We start from the raw sequence: 13,033 nt of genomic DNA on the forward strand, positions 1-13,033 counted from the left end.
GTAAGGGGCGTGGCAGTACTGAAACACCGTCTAAGCTGTTCGCCAATCACAACGCACTGGGACAGCTAACCAATCACATCACATTTCGTCTTTCGGAAGGCGGGCCTTCATCAAACCCGGAACTAATCGAGCCGTTTGTGCCAGGCTGGGGAGAAAGGTATTGTAATAATGTAAATTATGTGAAAAAGAATGCGTTTTTTTGAACCACCAAGCATGAAAGCATGTTCTAGTACACCCCCAAAACTAAGTCAAGACTTTGTAAAAGAGCATAATAGGACCCCTTGAAGCACAACTGCAACACAGCTGTCATCATTTACACACAATAATTCAAAATTGTTCACACTTGTTTTAATCTGAGAGGTAGAGGAAGAGTGCGTATATGAGGTGAAGGGAGAGATGGATGAGGAAGAGCAAGATTAAGAACAGTTTTTTCAGATGAAATTAGAGCTACTGTGATAGACCATGTTCTTTTGCATGGAATGACAGAGGGAGCACAAAGAGTTCGACCTAATTTGAGCAGATTCTCTGTGGCTAGTTGGACAGTTCAAAATAAATACAAAAGAAGAGTGGAAGAGAATCTTGTGTAGAATTGTAAGACTACTACGTTAGGGTGGAAGAACAGGCCTGTGGTAGACGTGGTGTCTTGTCAAGGCTGCATCCGCCACATCAGAGGTTTTTTTTCCCCCCATTGCCTGCCTGCAACGTAGATGAAGTCCTCCTACACACACACACACACACATTTGGATTTGTGTTTAAGGTTTTGAGAAACTGAGTGATGGTTTCAAGAAATGTGTTTTAGCAATTCATAAAAACTGTAAATTTTGTTTTCTTGAATACCTTCTGTTTCAGTGATAGGCCAGCGTTTAGCTGCCATGAACCTCCTGTCTCCACTGGCTATCAGTGAGGAGTTTAGTACGGTCAGACTACAGCATAACCGGGCATTCACAGAGCTCCTGCATGCAACCAGCTCATCACTCTTCCCCCAGGTAATCCAACAGAATTCTTAATGAGTTCTATCCAGCTGTTGCTTTCATGAACAAAACCAAAAGACCTGTTTATCTTTTGGATTCTGCAGGAACATAGATACTTGAGTACAGAAGGCCAGAACCTAAGGTGAAAACTTTTACACTTGTAGCAGCTCCACTTACATTACTTTGTAATACAGTACTTTTCAAAGGCTTTGGGTCAAATGGGATCTGATTTTTTAATGTTTATGAAAGAATCTCTTATAGTCACAAAGGCTGCATTTATTTGTACATTAATATGTTTTAAAATGTAATTTAATCCTGTTTTCAGCAGCCATTACTCTAGTCTTCAATATCACACGATCCTTTAGAAATCATTCTAATATGCTGATTGGGTGCTCAAAAAATATATCAATGTTAAAAAAAATCAAATTTGCTTCTTAATATTTTTGTGCAAATTTTGATTCTTGTTTAATTATTAATTATTTATTTAAAGTTCAAAAGAACAGCATTTATTTAAAATAGAAATGATCATTTGTAACATCATTAATGTTTTTACTGTCACTTTTGATCAACTTAATGCATGTATAAATATGCTGAATAAAAGTCTTACTGACCCAAAACTTTTGAATGGTAGTGTACAGTACATTAACATTTAAAATAACTGAGATATACTTATCTATTCTAGAACCAAAGATGGTCTTTTCCAAGCACAGACATCCCGTTACCTTAGTGAATTTGAAGAAACTGCAACACTGGGTAAAGGATCCTATGGCAAAGTGTTTAAGGTAAGAAGATGTTATGATCATATCGTACTCCAAATATACTAAACACTTGACTTTGAAAGGTGCATACTGAAAACAGTAACACTGTTTTAGGTCACAAACAAGCTCGATGGTCAGGAATATGCAGTGAAAAAAATTCTCATCAAGAAAGTAACAAGAGATGACTGCATGAAGGTAAAGTATGTCACAGATTCAGTTATTATAGTAGCAATTTACCCACCAAATCTATATGATTTGGAGATAATATTCCTTATTGTGTCTGTTTTTATCTCCTTGCAGGTTCTTAGAGAGGTTAAAGTGCTCTCCAGCCTTCAGCATCCCAATATTGTTGGATATCACACAGCATGGATGGAGCATGTTCAGCCTGCAGTGAAAAGTAAGTAGCTGTATTGATGTGCAGATATATCCTTTTGAATCATGCTTTGCTTTTATTCAGTATTTTCTGGAGCATAAAAAAATGATACAAGCATGTACAGTTTTCTGTTTTACTCACTAGATCCAAAATCCCTTGTTTCACAAACATTTCCAGCATTAGAGAAACCTTTACAGAAAGATGGGTAAGATGATTTGGACATTTTTTTCCCAACACAATTAACTAATTGTAACATGTTCACAATAGCATATAAAAATGTGTCTTGCTTCAGGTGCACACAGGAAAACACTAACAGCAGCAATGGATCGTCCATTGTTTTTGAACATTCTGAACAAGCAGAAGCCAAAGAAAATCAGGTTGCATTAGAGAGCCTCTCAGTGAAACCCTCAACTTTAAAAGAAGAGATGGGACATGCTGTTTGCCCAAAAAATGTCCACAACCCACAAAACTTTGTTCCATGTGTGTTTCTGGGAAAGCCTCGTGCTACAGTGAACAAATGCCCCGCAGCTAAATGGGACAGCTCAACACTCTCAGAGGATGACCTCAGTCAAAACAGACTGGAATTGAACAATAACTCTTCCATTGATACGGATGCTCCTGAATGGTCCGAAACGCAGGCACACGAGGTATGTGGTTCATGAAACCCTGAATGTAACAATTAATTTAAATGAGAAATAATTATTTTGTAATGTTTTGTTTTTCATCAGTTTTTCTTGTTCATGTCTATAGGTTCAGTTCCACTTGATGCTTTATATACAAATGCAGCTGTGTGAGCGATCTTTGAAAGACTGGATACAGGAAAGAAACTCAAGGATCACAGAGGGACTCTTGATGTCAGTAGGTAAGATCACTTTATTCATATGAGTTTACATAGGAGTTTGCACTTCTTTCTTTAAATGCCATTAAATAGGTATTTTTTGGAAGTATGTCTTATAAATTGCTCAGATTCCCTTCCTTTATATAACATTTATATAATAAATATAGAAGTCCCTCTATATACACCCTTTTCCTGTTTTTGCGTTGGATGACTCATTGGCTGAACAGGAAAGACAAGAAAAGCTGATCTCCAGAATTTTTTGGACATACAATCACAATTTTTTTAACATTCAGTCACAGCATATAATTGTATTGTTGGATTATTTTAGCATTTTTTAACCAATACATTGATCCACAGATCCTTGTGAGTCAATTGACTCTGAACACGCATTGAAAATTTTAAAGAAAATACTTGAAGGAGTGGAGTACATTCATTCCCGTTGTATTATGCATAGAGACCTTAAGGTATGTGTACTTATTTTGTTGGTGTGCATAACTTGGTATTGTTCACCCCACATACTGTATATCTAGTACATGTCTGGCTTGGAACTGTATATGCATTAGTCTACTTGGGAGGAGGCCTAGTGTTTTGATAACAGATATTGGGCTGGTGTGGCACAACAATTTGCAAAGTAGGTTGGACTTTTGCAAAGCAACAGATAATCTCTCTCCTGAGGTAGTGAGCTTGTTGATGTCTGTGACATGATTTAGTAGGCAAATGGCTTGTCCTTTTCACCATTTCAAACCTTGTGCTTTGTTTACAGATCCATTTTGTAATGCTTAACCCATAAGTGTTGGCGCTGATAGCCTCGCGGTTAGTGTGCCGACTTATACAGTGCATCTGTGCTCCCGGCTACCCAAGTTCAATTACTGTCTCGAGGTCCTATGTCAATCCCGCTCCCCTCGCTCTACCCAATGCTTTCCTTTCATTTCTCTACTGTCCTGTCTGAATAATAAAGGAATAAAAAGCCCAAAAATATAACTTAAAAATTACCCATGACAATTTCTTTATCTATTTACTGATGACTACATTTAGTGGCCTCTTGACAGTCAGCATGACATTTAACAGAATCAACTATTTCAAAATAAAATTAGTTGCAGATAGTCACTTTGACAAACACTGTTATAAACCAACTCTTTATCTGTTTGTCACAGTAAGGTAACACAGTATTTCTCATGCATCTCTTCTGGATACTTTGTCTCATAAGCATGAATTGCTTTCTCAGAAGTATTTTTAATCTATATAATATTAAGCCTGAATACCACTTGGATCTGCACACATTTTTTAATAACCAAAAGGCAAGAACAGTTACCGTTGAAATTCCAAAACAAATGTAATGATTCTTATGTGATTAATATGTTAAAACGGTTTAACATAATAATTTTGGATATTTATTACTGTGGATGTTCTATCTGTGTAGTAATAAAAATATAAAAAATGCTTTTAGTGTCCGTTTGTTGCAAGTTAAAATGCATATTTATTTACAGCCGAGAAACATTTTCCTTCATGGACCTGAGTGTCATGTGAAGATCGGGGACTTTGGATTGGCTTGCCGGAACTTAATAATGGATGAACATGAGCAGCTGCCCTCCAGCTCTCAAGCAGGTGTAAACACAGGTGAGACCTCTTCTGTATTCACAAGAGTAAACGACAGTTATTTTAGTTCAACTATTTTAGTTCAACTAATACATTTGTTGCAAAACTACTGCTGATTTATTGTCAGGTAACAGTAGGTGGCAGCAGTGATTTAATGCAACCTTGCAACATAGCCTAATTTCTCGTTGCACTTTTTACACTAGACTCAGCTCACACTAGTGGAGTAGGAACTTTTGTTTACGCTGCCCCAGAACAACTTGAGGGTTCTCGCTATGATTCAAAGGTAAGGAAACTGTAAAGTTACAAACTGTTATAATGTAAAGTCTACTGTTTTTTGGGCTGTACTTCAGTGTGTGGCTGTTGCATCTTAGGCACATATGCTCAGTGTTTGTTTCATTTGTACAGTCAGATCTGTACAGTATAGGAGTGATTGCGTTTGAGTTATTCCAGCCATTTGGGACTGAGATGGAGCGTGTGCACACACTTGGAGAACTACGGCAGGGCAAGATCCCTAACATGCTGTCCAAAAACTGGCCACTTTTGGCCAAGTATATGACCCTATTGACCAGCACTGATCCTTCAATGCGACCAAGTGCATCTCAGTTACTTCAGAGTGACCTCTTCAGCACCAATGACATGGTATGTGTGGCTCTAATGTTTTTTTTTACCCTCAAAATGGAATAAAAACCAAATGTTCATGTATATTCACATTTTAGTTACTTTAGCTGCTTTGAGAAAAAATTTTTTTTGTTGATCTTTTAACTTTGTTTGTATTCTTTATTTTAGGTTGTTCACAGTTTGAAACGCAAGATTGATGAACAAGAACAGGAAATTGTTCAGCTCAAGAGACAGATCAGTGAGCTACGGATCTCTCAAAATGCAATACATAGTCCAGAAAAGATATAATAATAGTAACTCTATTTGAACTGCCATAAGTGCTCAATATTTGTACGTTATGTGAATTGTTGTTTGGAGATGGTTGTATGTGTGAGGTCTGCTCTGCTTGTATGTATATAAAAGAGTGCCATATTTAACTTGACAAGAGGTTTGTAAAGTAAAGTCCCATGCCAATGGTGCATTAGTCTCCATTTATCTGACTCTTTAAAGCTGAGTAAATATTACCTCAAAAGTAAATAGTACCTCAATAGTATTCTTAATATTCATAATTATTGCTCAATTTTCATATTAATAATACCCGAAGGTCATAGATAAGGCTACAAAACTTATTTTAGCAAGATAATTAGTCATCAGTCTATATATACACGTGTGTGTGTGTATATATATATATATATATACTAATGACATGTTACTAGGTTATGTGGCTATATCCTTTTATGAAGGATTTTAGATTGAAAAATATAAATTTTAAACTTCAATGGCTGGAAGGAATACTATTTATTTAATGTCCCGAAAGGCAGTAATTTTTATAAAAAATGGCGTTACTGTAAACATGGTAACGAAAATCTATAAAATGGTATAATTATCAAATATCCGTGTAACTTAATTAGCAAATATCCGTGTTGTTTACATTGACCCCTTGAACAACGATTGATGTTTATTTTATGTTAGTGTTCTGACCTGTTTAGCTAAATAATTTGTTGTGACATTGTTGATGAATATATCCGTTTGTGTTTAAAACTATATATTTTATTAGAGGAAGGGAAAGTCAGATGCAGTTTACACTATAGACATCTTCACTTCTGAGGAGCAAAGCCACTTTGTGCTAGAGATATATATATATATAGACTAATGACATGTTACTACAAAAATATGTAATGCAAAAATTTATATTTACGATGACTTCATTACATTTTAAATTTAATTATTAATGCATTTCAGTGCTATATCACTAAAATAACTTTTGTAGCCTTATCAATGACCTTGGTATTTTTAATATTCATGATAATGACGCAATATATGATACTAAAGCCGCACAATTTAATATTTAAATTAGAAATAACACAAAGAGATTTACATCATAAAAAAAAAATGTTCATGGTGGATACTGACTGAGATGCCACAACCTACCGTACGATCCACCAATACCCATTACCAAACGCCTCTACAGTAATATAAATGTGTACGAAACACTACTTCTCAGAATTTATCCACGGAAACTATTTAAATCGTTATTGTAAAAGCGATTCTTTCTTGGTCGACGAGTTAACAGCAACAAAGACATTCAACTGCCTTGACGGCCGCGTTCAATAAGGCCACATCCACACAACACTGGGTTGGCTGACATTACGAAAGTACCCGGATGGATCCGTGGGGAAACTACGTCATTGTTCACCGCCGGACGCTCTTTGGATTTTAGAATGGATGAACTCATTTAAATTAATCATAAATTTACAGGTACGTGTATTATTTGATTTAAATATCACATTTGATAGCTGCAGGTGATTTTTGGAGAGCGCGTTGTGTGATTTGCGTTTATTGCGTGGCACGAAATTGAAAACGCCGGGTTTCGCAATGAGTCTTAAAGCGGCGTTGCCTCCTCGGCCAAGGCACCGGTGAATTTCAAATACCGTGCCCCTCCTTTCGACCTGTTTTCGATTAAAATCGAAATTTGGCTAATTAAATTTAGTACTGTTGTCTTGTTTATGTTTGTGAGGGGACACACCACATATATCAACATCTTCTTGATTCACAGACAGGCTTCTCGAAGTGCGTGACCGTGTTCATGCCGCGTTCCATCTGTATTGTTAAGTTTCGCCGTTACCATGGCGTTTGTAGCTACAACACAGCGCTCTTTAAATCAGTCCTAATTTCTTGCGCCAACAAAAAAGATGTCTAGCCAATTAGATTTCACTGACAAGTATTTCACATTCTTTTAATACCACTACAAATAAATGTATTCATAGTGTTTTGTGTATAAATAACGTGCGGCAGAGGCCTATCTCACACGCGAAGCCTTTAGCCGAGCACGGTAGATCAGTGGTTCCCAACCCTGGTCCTGGAGGCACCCCAACACTGCTCGTTTTGCATGTCTCGTTAATCAAACACACCTGATTCAGGTCATCAGCTCATTAGTAGAGACTTCAAGACCTGAAATTGGTGTGTCAGAGAAAGGAGACATGCAAAACGAGCAGTGTTGGGGTGGCTCCAGGACAAGAGTTGGGAACCACTGCGCTAGATAACAGTTGGCGGACGTGCGGAGAGAGTGTGTATTACAGGATCATTTCCTCATGCAAAATCACTCACGGAACCGCCTCTATAGTTGTTGAACTGTGTTTTAAGTGTTAGGTCTGACGACCTAATCGAAGGTACACACATTTTACTGAGGTTTTATTGTGGTACGTGTTGGTGTGACAGTTTACTGTAAACTATAGCTATCGTGAATTAGCCGAGGCCACGGGCCCATGCTGGCGCTCAGCTCAATAGATCAACACACACCGGCTAGTACACCAACAAAAATTTAGCTTATTCGATCAAATCTTGGTTGGCTGTTCACAAGGAAAGAAATATGTACAATTTTAGATGTTGTTTTGCGTCATTAGGGTAGACTAGTGTGTTTGGAGTTCAACGTTCACTTATATTTGTTGTACTTTCACTTTGGCGCGATGTCTTCTCGGGCATTTAACGTAACTGCTTGTCTTCTTAGACGCTTTATTAGTGATATTTAGTCTTTTTGCAATGTATTTACTTGTTCCGAGGTTATGTGGCTATATCCTTTTATGAAGGATTTTAGATTGAAAAATATAAATTTTAAACTTAAATGGCTGGAAGGAATACTATTTATTTAATGTCCCGAAAGGCAGTAATTTTTATAAAAAATGGCGTTACTGTAAACATGGTAACGAAAATCTATAAAATGGTATAATTATCAAATATCCGTGTAACTTAATTAGCAAATATCCGTGTTGTTTACATTGACCCCTTGAACAACGATTGATGTTTATTTTATGTTATTGTTCTGACCTGTTTAGCTAAATAATTTGTTGTGACATTGTTGATTAATATATCCGTTTGTGTTTAAAACTATATATTTTATTAGAGGAAGGGAAAGTTAGATGCAGTTTACACTATAGACATCTTCACTTCTGAGGAGCAAAGCCACTTTGTGCTAGAGTTTTGTTTTCCTCTCAGGTACCTGTTGCATTTGACACTAAGACTAGCTTTACCTGAACCTGTGCTTTTAAAACCACTTCACATGCAAATGAAAAGTCTGTCTGTCTGTCTTGTCAAAAAGGATTGAGTTGACACGCACATCTGTTTTTCCACAGAAAATGAATAATGACCATAGTTGACAAACCTCCAGAGAAACCTGACCTGGAGTCAGTGCGGTGCAAGCACTCCAGCTCCCTGACACCTTTCTCCTCCAGAGATATGGAGAGCAGTAGCTCGAGCTGGAGTGTTGGCGCTTCTGCCACTGAGCTTTCAAGGGCCAAGACTGCCTGTATGGCCCCGACCATTGGAGTGACTGTGAACGGTAGTAATAACACAGCGCTTCAAGTCGAAAGGCCCAGAGAGCAAGGCGAGTGCTTTTCTTTACTGTTGATGTTTAAAGGTTGTTGTATGATCACTTACTTTTAAAGTACAACAGTAGGTTGTATTGTATTGTTTGTGTAATATATGTCTGTTTTTCTTTTTTGGACCATGCAGTGGTCATGACCAGTGGGGATGGCATTGCTCTTCCTCAGAAAGTCCTGTTTTCCCCAGACCGGCTTTGCTTGAAATGGAACCAGGGCCACCGTGTCGGAGCAGGTCTCCATAACCTGGGCAACACATGTTTCCTGAACTCTACCCTGCAGTGTCTGACCTACACGGCTCCCCTTGCCAACTACATGCTGACCAGAGAGCATTCCAAAACATGTAAGTGTGCAAGATTTTTGCAACATTGCACATAATGCTTGGCATGGCTTTGTTCTAACAATGTACATTCATCCTCTTTACATGCAGGTCACGAGCCTGGGTTTTGCATGATGTGTACCATGCAAAATCACATCATACAAGTGTTCGCCAACTCTGGAAATGTAATTAAGCCTATCAGTGTGCTTAATGAGCTAAAACGTGAGTGCTCAGTTTAAGATGTAACATTTGCTTAAAAATCATGTGACAAAATTACAACTTACCCCGCTATACTAGTAATATAACACTCAAGTGCTACATAAACCCTTTTAAAAACCCTTTTAGTGCTAGATAAGAGTTGAGGGTTTTGACAAGATAATTAAGGTTAAACCTTGAAGTTTGTATAAAAACAAGCAACACAGCCACAGTGCTTTTTTGCTGGAGTTAAGCGATAAAGAATGGTCCAGGATGATTTATAACATGGACCACTGATCTTTTGTTCTTATCCTCAGGGATTGGAAAGCATTTCAGATTTGGAAGTCAAGAAGATGCTCATGAGTTCTTGAGGTACACAGTGGATGCTATGCAAAAGTCCTGCCTGCCTGGAAACAAGTGAGTTCCCGCAATGCAGTTTTGTTTGCCAGTTTACTAGCATTATAAGGCAAGAAATAAACATTTCTTCATTCATCAGTGCATTGACTGTAATGACTGCAAACTTATATCCAGTCTAATACTTCATTATTTTGATTAATTGTCAGATTGGACAGGCAAACTCAGGCAACCACTTTTGTACATCAGATATTTGGGGGTTATCTGAGATCCAGAGGTAGGTCATACGATTTGTGTTTGTTTTGATTTGGTTTAAGGTTAATTTGATTCTTTCTGAGTTACACATATTGTCTATAAAAAGACGCCTTTAAATTTAGTGTCTTGAAGTTTGATTTATTTTATATGTATGTTTTATAGAATTTGTGCAATGATGGAATATTTAATCTGTGCTCCAGATACATCTGTTGTTACATTAATGCACATTTCTTTTTCACAGTCAAATGTTTGAATTGCAAAGCAGTTTCTGATACTTTTGACCCATTCCTGGATATTTCACTGGAGATAAAGGTGACCAAACGTTTTCTTGACATAAATTTATCTTACAGCTGAAGCAAGTGATTTTTAACGTGGCTACAATAGTGATAACTTTTTGAATGTTTTTGCAGTCGGCTCAGACACTCAGTAAGGCTTTTGAGCAATTTGTTAAGCCTGAGCAACTTGATGGGGACAATGCTTATAAATGCTCCAAGTAAGTTTTCCGTGCATATTAACACCACATCATTGTATTACCCAAATTCAATTGTGTGTACAGTTACCATACATTTGAAGTCATGCATTGACCACTCTTGACAAGGGCCTTCTTTCAGTTGTAACCTGTTTTATGACTTTCATTTCTTCTAAATAGAATAGTGCATTTAGAGACCAAATCATGTGTCCATGTGGAATTGTTTTATTTTTATATTTTCACTTTCACTCAAGCTTATAGTAATATTCTTTTGTCTTGGCAGATGTAAGAAAATGGTTACCGCCTCAAAGAGATTCACCATACATCGCAGTTCTAATGTTCTCACCATCTCATTAAAGCGGTTTACCAACTTCAGTGGAGGAAAAAGTACAAAGGTAAACTTCATAAAGGTCATAAGACAAAAGTTAATTTTATAGCTGCATGCTAAGATACTGGACTAACTGGTGTGACCAGATCAATCATTTTTTGAGATGTTGTCTTGTTGCAGGACCTGTAATAAGGCTAGGTCAATGTGCTTAAATGTATTAAAATTTTAACGGCATTAAAATGTCATCAGTTAATGCATTCATTTTGGCAGCCTTAAATATGATGATTCTTAATCCTTCACAGGATGTGAGATACACGGAGTATCTCGATTTGCGCCCATTCATGTCTCAGTCACATGGGGACCCACAAATCTATGCTCTGTATGCTGTGCTGGTTCATTCTGGCTTCAGTTGCCATGCTGGACACTATTACTGCTACATTAAGGTAAGTCATCAAGTACAGACCTGCATCCTCTTTATTATGTGCTTACAACATAATATATGTATGATTAATTTGATCCTCTATTTCAGGCTAGCAATGGGCAGTGGTATCAGATGAACGACTCATCGGTATCTCTCAGCGACATAAGAACAGTGCTTAATCAGCAAGCTTATTTGCTGTTCTACATCAGGTAAAGGTCTTAATTCACTTCCCATGACTTAAATGGGTAATTTGAGTTTTTGGCACTAAGGGTGAGTCTCATCAGTAAAACGCTTATTTTAATTTAGGTCACCTGATGCAAAAAATGGAAGTGATTTTAGCCAGATGAATCATACTCCAGGCCAGTCATCTCCTCGACCATCCATTCAAGTCAAGATGAATGGGCCTCAGTACACCTCCACATCCTTCATTGGCCCTCAGCTGCCACCTCATATGCTAAAGGTACTGCAAGACAATAACACATTCAAACAAATTACAATGGTTCAGCAAATTAGCCTTAAAGCTAAGCTAGGTTTGCTGCTTCTCTTCACCTTTTCACTCTATGTGTACTTTGCAGAACTCGTCGTACGTAAACGGGAACGGTTCTTCAAAGGAATACCATGGTGGCTCCAAACCCAACAGAAGTTTCTGTGGTGTGACCAAGTTAGGCTCTGGCCTATCTCATACGTCCTCTTCTGCATCCGCATCCTCTTCTACTTCACTTGTTCGGCCCGTGGGCATTCCTGACTCATCCAAGAGGCCGAAGTTGACTTTTATCATTGGTCAGAACAAACCTGTGAGACCTACTCAGACCCAGTCAAGCCCTAACTGCTCTTTATCTTCAGCCTCTCACCCTCAGCCCACATCTTCTAGCACCTCAGTGTCTACCTCAGGCTTCTCACAGGTCAATGGAACTCACACTCGAGCTTCTTTCTTGGTTCCTTATGGTCAGGAATCATCTGAGGAATCCGACCAAGAGGCTGGAGCCATGGAGAACGGATCAGTTAAGCCTTATCTTGCTCCTAAGATAACCAATGGGAATGGGGTAAAGGATGACACCCAGTCCCACAATTCCAGTTCACTGCCTCGGCTTACCCCGAAGACAAATGGATCTAATGGCTTTCCAGAGTTACATGTGCGTGAAAATGGATCAGGACCTGCCCACAAATCCCAGAATGGCCTTCCCAAAGCCAATGGTTTTAATCATGCTGATAAGGTACATACTTCAAATTAGGGCTGCACGATTAATCGAAATTAAATCGCAAAGTCGATAAATCGCGATTAGGCAGAAGCTGTGATTGCCATGTGTATTTTTCAGTGAAGCACGGTTCTGTGATCAGCAGTAAACCTCCATTCGAAGGCCAGAGGGCGCTCTCGCGTTGAAACTCCAAATACCCCTTGCAGAAGAAACCCAGGAAATCCCTATTCACGTGCTTTCAGATGGAGCAGCATTTACTACACAGAGCCGTAGTTCACTGACAAGCTAAGCAAACGGCTTTCATAATCGCAGAACGATTTCTTAGATTTCATAATCGCATGATTAAATTGTCTGCGATTTATGAACGTGATTTTGCGTAGCTTGTCAGTGAACTACGGCTCTGTGTAGTAAATGCTGCTCCATCTGAAAGCACGTGCTGGAGATTTACTACTCATCACAGAACCGGCTTTACTGACAAGATGCGCATG

At 38.2% G+C, this 13,033-nt stretch overlaps 2 protein-coding genes across 4 annotated transcripts in view; both read left to right on the plus strand.

Moving 5' to 3' along the window:
* Positions 1–5,631, plus strand: part of eif2ak1 (eukaryotic translation initiation factor 2-alpha kinase 1) — an 11,466-nt gene extending 5,835 nt beyond the window's left edge. For all 3 annotated transcript variants that reach the window (XM_016569554.1, XM_016569553.1, XM_016569555.1), the window contains 13 exons: positions 850–986; positions 1,076–1,113; positions 1,654–1,753; positions 1,844–1,924; positions 2,030–2,126; positions 2,247–2,307; positions 2,395–2,749; positions 2,853–2,964; positions 3,298–3,404; positions 4,428–4,557; positions 4,740–4,819; positions 4,942–5,175; positions 5,323–5,631. In XM_016569554.1, the coding sequence (XP_016425040.1) occupies positions 850–986; positions 1,076–1,113; positions 1,654–1,753; positions 1,844–1,924; positions 2,030–2,126; positions 2,247–2,307; positions 2,395–2,749; positions 2,853–2,964; positions 3,298–3,404; positions 4,428–4,557; positions 4,740–4,819; positions 4,942–5,175; positions 5,323–5,442 (1,652 nt within the window). In that variant the 3' untranslated portion in view covers positions 5,443–5,631. The remainder of the gene's footprint in view (positions 1–849; positions 987–1,075; positions 1,114–1,653; positions 1,754–1,843; positions 1,925–2,029; positions 2,127–2,246; positions 2,308–2,394; positions 2,750–2,852; positions 2,965–3,297; positions 3,405–4,427; positions 4,558–4,739; positions 4,820–4,941; positions 5,176–5,322) is intronic.
* A 1,158-nt stretch (positions 5,632–6,789) lies between these two features.
* The window catches only part of LOC107753425 (ubiquitin carboxyl-terminal hydrolase 42-like), a 17,377-nt gene continuing 11,133 nt past the window's right edge, over positions 6,790–13,033 (plus strand). Inside the window, exons 1-13 of the mRNA XM_016569559.1 lie at positions 6,790–6,891; positions 8,763–9,013; positions 9,142–9,351; positions 9,439–9,549; positions 9,840–9,939; positions 10,086–10,153; positions 10,373–10,443; positions 10,542–10,624; positions 10,884–10,995; positions 11,231–11,371; positions 11,458–11,558; positions 11,656–11,809; positions 11,925–12,563. Of these exons, the coding sequence (XP_016425045.1) occupies positions 8,773–9,013; positions 9,142–9,351; positions 9,439–9,549; positions 9,840–9,939; positions 10,086–10,153; positions 10,373–10,443; positions 10,542–10,624; positions 10,884–10,995; positions 11,231–11,371; positions 11,458–11,558; positions 11,656–11,809; positions 11,925–12,563 (2,031 nt within the window). The 5' untranslated portion in view covers positions 6,790–6,891; positions 8,763–8,772. The remainder of the gene's footprint in view (positions 6,892–8,762; positions 9,014–9,141; positions 9,352–9,438; positions 9,550–9,839; positions 9,940–10,085; positions 10,154–10,372; positions 10,444–10,541; positions 10,625–10,883; positions 10,996–11,230; positions 11,372–11,457; positions 11,559–11,655; positions 11,810–11,924; positions 12,564–13,033) is intronic.

This window comes from Sinocyclocheilus rhinocerous, unplaced genomic scaffold (genome assembly GCF_001515625.1).
Source record: "Sinocyclocheilus rhinocerous isolate Xijiao unplaced genomic scaffold, SAMN03320098_v1.1 scaffold2216, whole genome shotgun sequence".
Classification (NCBI taxonomy): Eukaryota; Metazoa; Chordata; class Actinopteri; order Cypriniformes; family Cyprinidae; genus Sinocyclocheilus; species Sinocyclocheilus rhinocerous.